The 13,764-nt window shown below is 39.3% G+C and overlaps 1 protein-coding gene across 4 annotated transcripts in view; it reads right to left on the bottom strand.

Moving 5' to 3' along the window:
* Window positions 1–11,557: 11,557 nt before the first annotated feature.
* FBLN1 (fibulin 1) overlaps window positions 11,558–13,764 on the bottom strand; it is an 82,637-nt gene continuing 80,430 nt past the window's right edge. For 3 of the 4 annotated variants that reach the window (XM_046940064.1, XM_046940088.1, XM_015289893.4), the window contains exon 17: window positions 11,558–12,752. In XM_046940064.1, the coding sequence (XP_046796020.1) occupies window positions 12,613–12,752 (140 nt within the window). In that variant the 3' untranslated portion in view covers window positions 11,558–12,612. 4 annotated transcript variants of the gene reach the window in all.

Genomic DNA, 13,764 nt, shown 5'->3' with positions numbered 1-13,764 from the left:
AACATGCCTTGCATCTAAATGAGCTTACTATAGCAATATCTCTATGAAACAAGAGGAGTGAAAGTGTTATTTGCTTTAGCATTTTAAGTTTGCACTGTTACTGCACTTCTGAAATTATCTTCTGATTTTCCCCACCTGCTCTGCTTTGGTTTGCCCTTTGGAGAAGTCATAACAAAGATGGACTCAACCTAGATGAAACTAAACCAGAGATGCATACTTCATGGTATATGCATATCATGCATAGCCTCATGGACACTTACTGCAAAGGATCAGACTTGACTACACCACAGGGAAAAAATCTCTGTAGGCTGGATGGACATGAGCGTCAACTCCTTATCCTTAGTTGTTTTGGTCTCCAGCTCTAATTGTTCCATTTCACTACTTGCTAGTGTAGACAAAGCCTAAGCAATTTGCTCAAGGCCATAGAGTATATGTCAACAGCACTGGGAAGACAGATCAGCCCTTCTGAGTCTCTTTTAATCTCTTCAAGACATTCAGTGCAATCACATGTGCAGCTATATATAACCCACTGCATCCAAACAGCTCAGGCTAGATATAACCTCATGTCAGGATGCACATCTGCTCTGCCACCAGCTGTGGTCAGATGAGATGCCCCCCCTTTGCATGGGCCTATCCCTCACATCTTTCTTTTCCACAGTAAAGTGCCTTTCCTTCCATCAGTGAGTACCACAATGAAATGGGACAATTCCACCCACTGGCTTCTGACAAACCAAATTAGTTGCGGATGATGATATAGCATGACTAATAATAGGTCAGCAGTGCACATACTGTGAGGCCAGAAAAAATATAACATGGTGATGACAGGCTGTTGGTGCTGAAAGAATAAATTGCCAGTGCTGCTTTTCAAATGAGATTTATTGACCATGAGCTGAAGGTGAAGAGACTGCAAGTCTTTCTACCAGTAGACTTTCGTCCACTGTATAACAAGTGACTATTTTCTCTGCACTGTAGGTGGTTTACAGTCAGTTGATTCACAGTTCACTGATATCCTATAGGATATTAACTTTTCTATGCCTGTCAGCATTTCTGTTCCTCTGTCCCAGTTGAAGGGCCAATACCATTATCATTTGTTTTGAATTTTATGTATATAAACTCATGTTTAATAGTAAGGCTGGGCAGCAGGAAAATGCAACTTTATAGGAAGTCAAATATATTTTTGGTATCATGTTTTTTTTTTTTTTTTTTTCCAAGAAAGACTGATATTTTTTAAAATGCTTTTCTGTACATATTTTGGCATGTATTTACTTATTTGTAATACAGCCAATTTTTCTCTGGAGTTTAATGACTAGATTAAAAAAGCCACAGATCTGCCTTGATTCTTACGACAACTTCATCAGGTATCTGCAGACCTTCAGAAGCCTGGCGATGTGGAAAATGGCTTTGAATCTGCAGAACCTATCAAATCTTCATTCTTTTTTCTCCCAAGTAGTTTCCTTCATAGTGAATAAAAAAAGAATGTTGATTTATTATAAAGAATTTATTGCATCTAGGATTGTAAAAGAGTAAAAAGACAAAAAAAGTGGGGTGAAAGAGAGGCAGAGAGATTTGATCGTTAGTGGAATTGTGAGTATTCTCTGGTCAAAACTAATGCAAATGCTCCGTTGACTCCAGGAAAGCCATCATAGGCCATGAAACATAAATAGAAGAGATTAGAAGCATTGTCTGGACAAGATCTTGGTGGAGGGTAAGTTCAGAGATGGATGTTACTCAGCCATTTTACCATGTTGCTTATCTGAGCACTCCTTATCTGAATATGAATGATGTTTCATACAGTGTTTATTAGCTGCAGAATAGAGTTCACATTGGCACAGTGGTTTATATGATATTTCAAAGAATTACTAGAGAGTACCAAAGAGCTGTACATTGCATGGAGTAAGATGACTTACGTACATAATTAGTCTTGCAAAGGAAATTAAATAAGCTGAACATAATTACCAAGTTGGTATATGCCTGCTTTTACAGAGCACTTAAAAAAAAAAACAAACTCTTTAGAATACTGCAAATAATTAATAACGTTCTTGTATTTCCTTTAATCTCACGTGTAGGATGTGGTTTGAAGATGATTTGTTGAACTTACTTGCATCTGACAGTTCCTGATATTGCATTTTAAGTTAGTCATAGCTAATTTGGTTACATCTAGACTTTACCTATATACTTTATTACGACATCCTTTTGTTATGCATTATCCTTACTGCAGCTATCCTATCTGTGTTGACTTTTTCCAAATGCTGATGATCTAAAGCAGAACTGAATCCTGTCCCCTTCACTTGAGCTGTGAGCACAGGTAACCAGAGGACCATTTTGACTTCCAGTGATATCCCAACCATATTAACTAAAACAGGAAAAAACATTTGTTAAAGTCTCAAGATTGTGTGGCATCCCTCCAACTCTAGGGATCTGTTGGTGTAATAAGGTTACTCTTTTGCACCCTTTGGCTGAACTCAAATTCCAGTCAAATGAAGCAGAATAGCATGAGTATAATTCAGAGTTTTGCATTTAAAGCTCACACAGTTTAAATAAGAAGTTTGTGATCTAGAAGTTAATTCAGTTCAACAGCCTTTTAAAAAGGATTCAACTGCAGACTCTCACTGGCCTTGTGATAGCATTCACTGGGCAATAAAGATCATGGATAGAACTGAGTTCCTCCGATGACATTTTCCTCTAACAAGACATTGATGGCCTTTTTGTATTGAGTTGATGTAGTTTCCTGTGTTATAATAACTTGATTTTGTACAATTTATCTATATGTATATTTACAAGTACATATTTTAATATAATATGCAAAATAATGGAGACTAATACAGTATGACTTAAAAGAGGATGGAGAATAGTTTCATTCCTGCTTCGCCAGTAAATCGTCCTGAACCCTAATATCAGCTTGTTTCCTGTGAACAGGGAAAAATATTCATACAACCCTTTCATATATAATAGAAAAATAATAGGATTTAAGCTTCCTAGATTGCTGCTGGTAGTTCCTACTGATAGATCCCTGAAGATGGAAGTACTTCATGCAGAGATCTTCGTGAGCCCAGCTTTGGGCAGACTAGGAGGTCTGAAGCTGTTTCTGTTAAGAACCAGACAAGTGATAGCACTTCTCATCCATATTGGAGTTTGCAGTCTATACATAACTTATCTGACTGACATACAGGTAGCATCTATCATATGCTCTTCTCTCATCTGAGCAGTTACACTGATAGAATCTGGCAGCCACTCAACCACCTAGCTGTAAACCCACTGCACCAAAATTACTTTAATCAGATAAGTAGGGAAGAAGAACTGTCAGTTCTCCCCATCTCCTTGTTAAATCTTTCTTTCTGCCTACATTGCTGTGCCATTTTGATCAGTCTTGGCTTTAATATTTATTGTCCCAGTTCCTTCCTGGTCTGCATGTTTGATCTTTCAGATTATTAAGATCATACTGAATGTTCTTCCCTTCCTGATTTGCTTCATTGCTTATAGACACCTTTTCCTATTGATAGCATCTGCTTTTGCCTATCCTCTCTGACAAGCACAGTGGGATGACAGAAAACAACCATTTTGTCTACACAATTCTTTATTTTTCTGTTATCTCTGATAGATCAAGAGATCAAGCCTCATTTTCTCCTTTTACAGTGGCTTGCCAACATATGGTTATGAAAGCCCACCAGTACGGATCCCTGCCAGCAGTTACTCTGCTGAATTTGATGGTGAAATCCCTGTTGCTACCAATGACTGGCTCCAGCCCTACATGATTAACCACAGCCCTTGCCTATCAGACAGGAGGGGAATAGGAATATTAACATGCTAAAACTATTTAGTGACACCCTGGATGCCCCTGGTCTCCACCCTCTCACAGAAGGGTGCGTGTCTCCTTGAAGTCCTCATCATATATTATGACAAATCAGTTTTAGCTTCTCTCTTTAACACTCTCTCAGTAAGCTGTTTGCTTTCAAATCTGGGTTTTGTGAAAAAAATAATAACAATTTAATCACATTCTGTCAATGATGTCCTTCAGTATGAGTAATCTTTCAGTCACCCATACCTATCAGCTAACTCTAGCCAGACATCAAAAACAAAGTCAAGCCTGAACCACCAATGAGTTTGGTCTAACCTTCACCTAAGAGGAATTCAGGGAAACCTACGTGTTGTCAAACAGAATTGATGCCCACTTTTTGTCTGGCTAAGAACGGTGCTTTGCTGCACATCGTGTCCACATAGTCTTCTTCATCCACATAACTTAGGTCTCTTCCTGACATGCATCCAGAAGCTATACAAACATGTTGGCTTGGAGGGGCAAACCAGCTCATTGCAGTTTAATTGGCACAAACATCAGCAGATGAAATGCTCTTTCCCTGTTCCCAGCTGTTTCCCAGCTTACAGAGCTGGAAGTGGAATAGGAGATCAGGTGTGAGGCTTACTTGAGGCAAGGATCAAATGGAATTGTAAGGGAATTATAAACATTCATAGAAAGGTGAGCAGGCAGAAGTACATGAGTTAGAAAGAATCCAGCTGCCTGCACGAGCTGAAGAAATATCACTGAAATAAGTCTCATATGTACAACATCAAAATGATTCTCACAATTAGTCAGGTGAAGAAAGTGAACTGATAAGGACTGATGAAAAGCCTACAAAAATTAGTGGCTATGAATCAGGTCTTTAATCCAAAAGAGGAAAAGTGCATTGTGAAGTTTAAGGCTACGGAGACCATTTCTGCTTATATTTTGTGTGGCTGCTTACAAAATACTTTGTCATCTGCTGGCTGCTTGCATACAGCTGATGGCCTGATGTTTCCTGGTGGACTGGCCAAATGGTCACCAGCTCAGTATGCACAAATGTACAGCAATTTTTCCACTTTGGACGGGAAAAACATTCTTTACTAATTTCTAAATACTAGACAGCTGGCCGCAGTTAAAACACCATCTAGTACTTTCTGGTTAGCCTTACTTAAACACATATTTGTAATTTTCAAAACCTAAACTGTAGTTATGGAGTTATGATGGTATCCATTACACTGGTGCTTTTTTATCATTATTACAACTTCTGCCCAGAACGCTGGCAATATTAGAACAATCCAGCAGCATATAATTTAACTTGCTTTGCGTCCAGAGATGAGGGTGGTCCCTCAGATCAGGTTCGAGGTCATAGATGGGGCAGGTTCGGAGAAAGTCACTTTTGCCTTTTTCAGGGTCAGTATGACTGGGGGAACCAAGTCCCTTTTCTCAGCTCCCTCTCATCTGCCCCGTGTGACCTGCACCACATCTCACCTGTGTAAGGAACATCAGCTCATGGCACATCAAAAGAGCTAATCACCATCCTGCAGATCAACCTGCACCAATCGTGCTGTGCTAATTGCCAGGCCAAAGCATCTATCACCACTGGTGTCAGGCAAGACTCAACTGTTTTTCTTTCATTTGATTTCTTTAATGTGAAAGGGTTGAGGGAATCCATTTCCACCAGACCAACAACCCACTTCTCTCACATGTACTCACAGAAAAACCCTCAGAAAAATAGATCTGGAAGCACCAGGAAGCAAGTGTATTTACATCTTACCATAAAAATGTATTATTTCTCATAATTTCCCTGTCTTCATCTGTAGAGCTAATTCATAGAACCATAGAATCATAGAATGGCCTGGGTTGAAAAGGACCACAAAGACCATCTAGTTTCAACCCCCATGCTATGTGCAGGGTCACCAACCACCAGACCAGGCTGCCCAGAGCCACATCCAGCCTGGCCTTGAATGCCTCCAGGGATGGGGCATCCACAACCTCCTTGGGCAACCTGTTCCAGTGCGCCACCACCCTCTGTGCAAAAAAATTCCTCCTAATATCTAACCTAAATCTCCCCTGTCTTAGTTTAAAACCACTCCCCCTTGTCCTATCACTATCAACCCATGTAAACAGTCATTAATTCTGGTCTCAGCATTTTCTCTGGGATCTGCCCATACAGACATACTCACAGGGCTGTGTGCAGGGGTTTTAGCTGGACCCTGTGACATACTGTGGATGAAGCCTGCTGCACTCAAAAATATCATTTGCCACAAATCTGGAAGCTCGGTGATTCCCTCTGTGGCCTGTCTTCCAACAGGAAGTGACAAAGTACCATCCCAAATGGGAAAACCCTACAGAAAAGGGGCTTCTGAATCTTCTCTGTTGCCCCATATTGGCTATTCCGCCTTAAAATGAGGAAGTACATTGATTTAATCATCAGGGAAAAAAAAGAGAGAGTGGGCATGAACTGTTCCACATAGGTGTCCATCCTGGCATAATCCAGGAATGCCGCAATAAAATCGTTGGGGTATCAAACCAAGATGTGCCTCTGGCTATCTATTAGGATCCCAGGGTGGGTTTTCTTCTGCAGCTGTTCAAGGTCTCTCCTGTGGGTCCAGCGGACATGTTTAACTCCAATTGCTTAGTTTCAAGTAAACACTCAGAGAGTGACAGAAGAAAAAGTTAAGAGTGGGGAGTAAGAATAAGAAAAGGGAGAAGAGAGTACAATAAATTGAAAGGGTTGGAGAAGATGAAATAGGATAAGGTGAAAGCAAAAAAGGGGCTTATTACAGAACAGATAGTGCATTATTAGCCCCAGCAGGAATGAAAAATCTTTCATCAGATCAATGATTTTGGAGACTTGGTGGGTGTACTTTATGTCTCTCTTGTCTGGGAGCAGCAATTTCTACACAGCCTCACACCTCCTGCGCTCACCACAGGCAGCGGGGAACAAAGACGCTCAGAAACGATCCTGGGAACGGCTGTGGAATTCCATGCAGTCGCGGAGCAGAGTAGCGCTCGGCGCCCGGCCGCACGGGTAATTTGAGGAAAGAGCCTCCACAGGCACGTGGTGAGGCCCAGCGGCCTGGCCACGGTGGGCAGGGGCAGAGGTGCAGAGGGCAGAGAGGGTGTGGTAGGCCTGCATGTGTGTCAGAAACCTCAGGCAGAGCAGGGGCGTGAGGCATTAAATCAAGCTCTGGGCCCTTCTGGAAAAGCAGCATTTGTTCACCGACTAAGTGCGCAGTGGCCAACCAGAAGTGGCTCTGGCATTATTATCAAAACTGTGCTCACTTCAGGCTCAGCCAAGACAGAACAATCAAGTGCTATTTGCGAGGGCGACTGACTACAGCCCTTGGAACGAGCATCTGCAGGAGTCCTCATCTGACATCTTTTAAAGAGCCAGCAGAAATCCCGGTGGAGGGAAAGAGTGATTTTCTTTTTTCCTTTCAGATGGAATGGCCTATTCCACAAATCAAGAGCAGTGTATTTAATTAGCTCTGACTGTGTCTTAAACCTACTGAAAAACAAAAACAGATCTGCAGCCAATGGACCCAAACTTGAACCTTTCTATTGAAAACACCTTTTGAATGGGAACGCATAGTAGCAAGACAGTAGGTATGCCTGCAGAAGAAAAATTGCAGGATGTTTCTATAAGCAGATTTTGATTTCTTTTTTTAATAAAATAAAGGAGAACATTTATATATTTTGATTCTACTGAATTCCAACAGACTTGTTTCAAATTCTGTTAGAATCATATCATAGAGTCATAGAATGGCTTAGGTTAGAGGGGATCTTAAATATCACCTAGTTCCATCCTCCCAGCCATGGCAGGGTTGCCAGCCAATAAATCAGGCTGCCCAGGATCCCATCCGTTTTGGCCTTGAATGCTTCCAGGGATGGAGCATCCACAACTTCTCTAGGCAACCTGTTCCAGTGCTTCACCACCCTCTGAATGAAATATTTCTTCTTGACATCTAACCTAAATCTCCCCTCTTTTAATTTAAGCCATTTCTTCTTGTCCTATCAGTATCAGATTGTGTAAAAAAGACAATCTCCCTCCTGCCTGTAAGCTTTGTTCATGCACTTGAAGGCCACAATGAGATCCTCACAAACCCTTCTCCCAGCTAAACAAGGCCCTCAACCTTTTTTTGTAGGAGAGTTCTTTGATTTTTTTTTCTTTTTTTTTTTGATCTTTGATTATATTTGTGGCCCTTCTCTGGACCCACTCCAGCAGCTCCTCATCCTTCCTGTATTGGGGGCTCCAGGCCTGGATGCAGTACTCCAGATGAGGCCTCACAAGGGCAGAGTAGAGGGGGACAATCACCTCCCTCTTCCTGCTGGCAACCTCTCTTTTGATGCAGCCTAAGATACTGTTGGCCTCCTGGGCTGCAAGCACACACTGCTGGCTCATGTCCAGCTTCTCATCCATCAGGATGCCCAGGTCCTTCTCCACAGGGCTGCTCTCAATTAGGTCAACACGGGATGACATAAATCAGCTGGTATAACCAGCACAGAAATAAGAGTTAATAATGTAGAAAATTATTGTTTCATTGTGTTTGTTTGTTTGTTTGTTTGTTTTTCTGTATATCTTCTTCAGTTAACTTTTTTTCCTAAAATTTTTTTAGGATACTATTTGTAAGAATAGCAGGAAAAATGGGAAAGTGTTGATGATGATACAGTTATTGGTGCATTGCAAAACAAGCAAACAAGGCTAAGGATAGATTAGGAACTTCATTTTGGGGGTTCACAATGAATCAAGGTAGTGGACTTCTATGATGGAGTGATGGCATTGGTGGATAAAGGAAGAGTACCTGATATCATCTACCTGGACTTGAGCAAGACCTTTGACATGGTTCAGCACCATATCCTTATCTCTGAATTGGATAGAGATTGATTCAAAGGCTGGACTAATAGGTGGATAAAGAATTGGTTAGACGGCTGTTGGCAGAGGACTGTTGTCAATGGCTCCATGTCCAGGTGGAGGCCAGTCACAAGTGGTCTCCCCTAGGGGTCTGTCTTGGAACTGGTACTTTATCAGTGACATAGACAATGGGATTGAGTGTACCCTCAGCAGGTTTGCTGATGACACCAAGCTGAGCGGTGTAGCTGGCTTGTTGCCAGTCTTCAGAACTAGACGTGAACTGAATTCACTTCAGTTACCAGCACGTATAGTTTTAAGTGACCTGAAGTAAGAGCTGTTATCCACATATATTTATTAATTCAACAGAGCAGCTGTATTAAATCTGGAAGCCAACTCTATTTCAATTCTTTCAAACTGACAGGGATGTAGGAAGACAACTGCATTGAAGCTGCTTCCATAAGGAGTGCAGTCTGCCATACGCTGGTGATGCTGGTATGACTCAGTCTGCTCCAGAAGTCAGCTTGCACCAGGTTTTTCACTCTGCCCTGCCTTGCACAAGGCAAGCTCTCTCACAGGGGATTTCACATGGGTCATGTTTGCATCACTGATTGATTGCATGTGTTCAGTCACTGAAGCAGTCCTGAACAGGATAGACAAAATGGATGCTATAATATTTTTCATGGGCGTAGTGCAATTTTGTGGTTGAGACAGGAACACATTAATGCTGCACAAACTCTAAATAACATACATATTCACAGTGATGACAAGCTATTTGCCATGCTGCATCAATGCAGTCAGTCACCATTGGCTTCCAAGTGTTACCATACATTGCAGTTAGGAAAGTTAACCTGGAATGACACCCAGCATTTCTCTCAAATCATGAAACAACTTTTGTCATCACTGCACTAGCATCATACATGGAACATACTCATCTGAGCATTATTATGAAACATGTTTGTTCTCTATTGTTATTGTCCTTGGCTTCAAAGCCCTTTGTAAAAGTAGTAGCTCTGCTACGATTACATGTACTATGTTATTTTGCCTTCTCTATCTGCTAATAAATTACAGATGCATCAAGAAGTGCTTTTCTAACTGATGAAGGAAAAAGTAGACCAGCTTATTAGCAAAATGATCTGAAATAGTCCTGTTTTGTTATTCATCATTTTATTTATTTGAATAAGACTGAGGTTATGGCCCTGCTTACCCAGGGACAGCTCTGTACACTACATAGTTTTTCAGCCAAACTGTCCTAATACCCCTAGAAATAACTCTGAAATATCTGTACTTGTTTGTTATTGTTACTAATTCTTTTAGTGGTGTATGCTTATTTTTCTGGGGCATGTGACATCATTCTGTGTGTGAGTCTTAAAAAGCAGGCCAATAAACAGTTGGCAGTGTATACTTATTCTTTTGTTTTCTGCTAAATGCTCATTTACATGTGATTCTCATTCTCCCCAGGATTAAACTGTTCTGTATCTAATCAATTCGAATGGAGCCCAGCAAAAGAAAAGCCCTTGAAGTGAGGGGATCTCAGTGGCTATTTCTAAGTGTGTTCTTCCACTTGAACAGTTTTAATGATTTTCCAATAAAAATTAGAAATGGCTTTACAATGTCCCATTTATAACACATTATAGTTTATTGTGACAAGTTTAGAAGACACAAATACTTAATCTTTCCTATGGAATTTTCCAGATAGTCCGTGCTGATCTACTAAAAGTTAGGACATGTCAAAGTGACCACGGCACAAAGCACTCGCTCCATTTTTGATTATACACAGAACAAAAATGTCCACCGGATTAACATTCTCCTATGACAACAAGGCTATTTAAAAAGCTGGCTGCAATTCTTCAAGTGTTATTTGGGAACATTATTTGTAGGAAAACAGTTTTCCAAGAAGTAGCGGCAATCCTTTTTCTACCCTACTTTTACTCAAAAATGCAGAGAGAAGAAAGGGAGAGGTGTGTGGTGCTGTGTGGTTTCTCCTTTACAAAAATAAGTGTGTAAATTGGATTGTTCATCAGATTGATCCTAAAATTAGATTTCTGCTGTCCCAGATTTCTTTCCACTGCAAGTAAATACCACGTACAGAGGAAATAAAGGAAATAAAATTACAGTTTAGAAAATTGGATGGAAAGAGTTTTTGTATTTTTGGTACTAAGGCTACTTAGTTTCCTACTCTGGCAAGAAAAAGAACTTGACAACACAGTTGGAGTCTTCCATCCTCTTTTTCTTGGAGCAGAAGATAATAAAACTTTTTTTTTATTTCCAATCTAAATCAGAATTACCTATGCTGGTAATTGCTGAAATCAACTCTCATAATTTGGAGTTTCCCAAAATCCCCTTAAGGTAGCTAAATGACGAATGCTACAAATATATCTGCTACAAATATATCTGTTTCACAGCATTTTGCTACTCAAGTATAATAACGATTTAGTGAAGTCGGACTGTAGAGGCAGACACTGAAAATACTTACAATATATTCAGCTAAAGTCATCCTAAAAGGCAGGTGAGGTATGGGGCTGAGATTCTCTGTAAGTGCATGGAGGGAACCAAACACTGCCAAGAGGGTAATCTTTACTCGACACTTATTTATGAAAATGCGTTATCATAACATCTGAATTTATAGAATGAGACAGCTGCAGGCAGAGAATTTTCCCTACCACAGAGAACTGCATGAAGGCTTCTCTATGTTCAAAGTAAAGTTGCTGTGGTCATTTATTTGCAGTAGATCAGAGTGGATGTTCTCTTTTAGTTTAACTTAAAAGATCATTTAGGTCAATAGAATGATTCCCTTTAGCTTGAGGGGCTTTTGTGTAAAGTTAAGAGGCGCATGCATAATATACACATATAATTAATTTCTTTACTGGATATACATTATTGTATATTACAGTTTTTCTGGTAAACAGAAACCATAGCACACTTCTGAGTATTTCCCATTTGACTTTCTTTATTTTTTTGTATCTTAACAAATGTGACAAATGAAACATGGAGCTATTTATATTCTGTTCTGAAATAAAAATGATACATTACTTCGATGCCCAACAATTACATTAAAAATCCATTTATTTATGAATGCTTCATTGTATTAGTACATATGCCTTGATTTGGTGCATAGGAGGTGGATAGTTTAACGTGTTCATCTGAATACCAATTTTTAAAAAGGTGTCAAGCTTTACTCTATGACAGACAGGAGATACAGGTTTGAGTTTCCATGTATTGCTGAGTACAGATGAGACTGGAATTTAAGCAATATTCATTACCCTTGTAACAAATAATTTCACTGAGAGGTATTTGTTTAATTAGAATCAAACGTAACTTTACAATCAAATAACAAGTAAAAAAAACAGTATTTTTTTAATATGTGCAATAGCTTGTTAGTCTCCTACTATTTCTAATTCTTTTTGTACTTTCTCTTGTAATCATAGTTGAATATCTAGGCTAAACATTTCAGAAATGATTAGTAATTTGGGGTGCCCATTCAGAATTACTCTACTGGAGCCCAAAAGGGAATATTTGGCACTTTCTGACAATCTAACTCCTTCAAAGTAATTTATGTGGAGCTGAAATAACTAATCCTTACCGAACTTCTTCCATCCAAAGATACCATATATTCATCCCAGTGAACTCTGACATGTAGTTTGTTCCACATCCTCAGTCGCTCTGGTTATCAGGCCAAGGAGCAATAATTAAGTCTGCATAAACATTTAGAAAAGTTTTAAATTTCACTAGGCAGTTGAGCACTTTCACACACTACTTATTTATACACACAACTAAATCAGCTCACTTAATTTGCCCCTCTCTATGTCTAATCAACATAACAGCTTGTTATTCTGCTTAAACCAAGTATTAAACCAAATATTTAAAAATACAACAACAACAACAAAAAACTCTACTGGGTTTTACAAACAAGTATATGACATAGTAGTTTGTTGTAATGACTTAGGTTGGAGCAGCTTTCTTGTCCGGGACCTTAACAGCTCTCTCAGAACCAGTACTCAGAGACAAAGATGTGAACATTGACAATGTTACGATGAGATACCACTCCACCCATGACGTAGTTCATCTCCAGTTTCAGGATGGCATGGAAAGGTCCAACAATGGGTCTCACTTGGCGCACCACACCTGTTGGAACAGAGAGAGGTTGCTGAGATTAACGGGAATCAAATGGACTTGCATGAATTATATTGCCTGTTTTGTTTCTGCAAGAGAAAAACTCCCCTTCATTTTCAATACAGTTGAAAGGTTTCTTTACCAACAGGATCAGTAAATCACTTGCAAGAAAGTCTGCAATATAAAAATAAAGTACAAGTTTTTGTTCAAAATATCTTGCAGAAGGTTCAGAAATAGCACTAAAATGCTGCTAATGGCAGAAAAACTGTGTATTCTGAAATCAGAATAAATTTTCTTCTTTATTCAGAGAGACAAAGTCTGCAGAAGCAAGAAAAAACTCAAGTTGGACTCTGTTGAAAACTCACGTGAACTCTGTTAAAAACACTAGTTACATGATAGCAAATCTGATTGCAAAAAAATGAAAACCACTTCATGATGGTGAGTTTGTTAAGCAACGTATGGAAAGCATGGCAGATATAATATGTTCTGATTTAAAAAAATGTTTTTTTCTGAAATCAGTTTGTCTCACCAGACTGTAGTCAGGTGAAATGAAGAAAACAAGAAAATCTACTGGAAAAAAAAAATTGGAGAGTAAAGCTGCTAATTTGAAATTTTATGCTCTGGTGATTGTATAAAGTATTGATGCTACAGATATGGCTCGACTTGCCATTTTCATTAGTAGTATTGATAATGAATATAATGTCACTAAAGAAATGGATTCTTTGGTGCCACTGAAATACACAACTAAATCTCTTGATTTGTATGAAGCAATAAAAAAAAAATGAATTAAATCAATTTTCTTTATCCTTTGTCAACACATTTGATATAGCTACTGATGGTACCACAGTGGTGGCTGGGAAAAAGGAAGGACTTGTAAAATTAATAGAAGATGGTGCAACTACCACTGGTACCCCACATTTTATGAAATATCACTGCATTAGAAATCAAGAAAAATTACGTGCAAAAGCTTTAAAAATGGATAATGTCATCAAAGCTGTAAATTTCATAAAGTCAAGGGGACTGA

The sequence above is a fragment of the Gallus gallus genome, chromosome 1, assembly GCF_016699485.2.
Source record: "Gallus gallus isolate bGalGal1 chromosome 1, bGalGal1.mat.broiler.GRCg7b, whole genome shotgun sequence".
Classification (NCBI taxonomy): Eukaryota; Metazoa; Chordata; class Aves; order Galliformes; family Phasianidae; genus Gallus; species Gallus gallus.
Note: the sequence above shows the minus strand (reverse complement) of the source record. Positions and strands in the feature narration are given on the sequence as shown.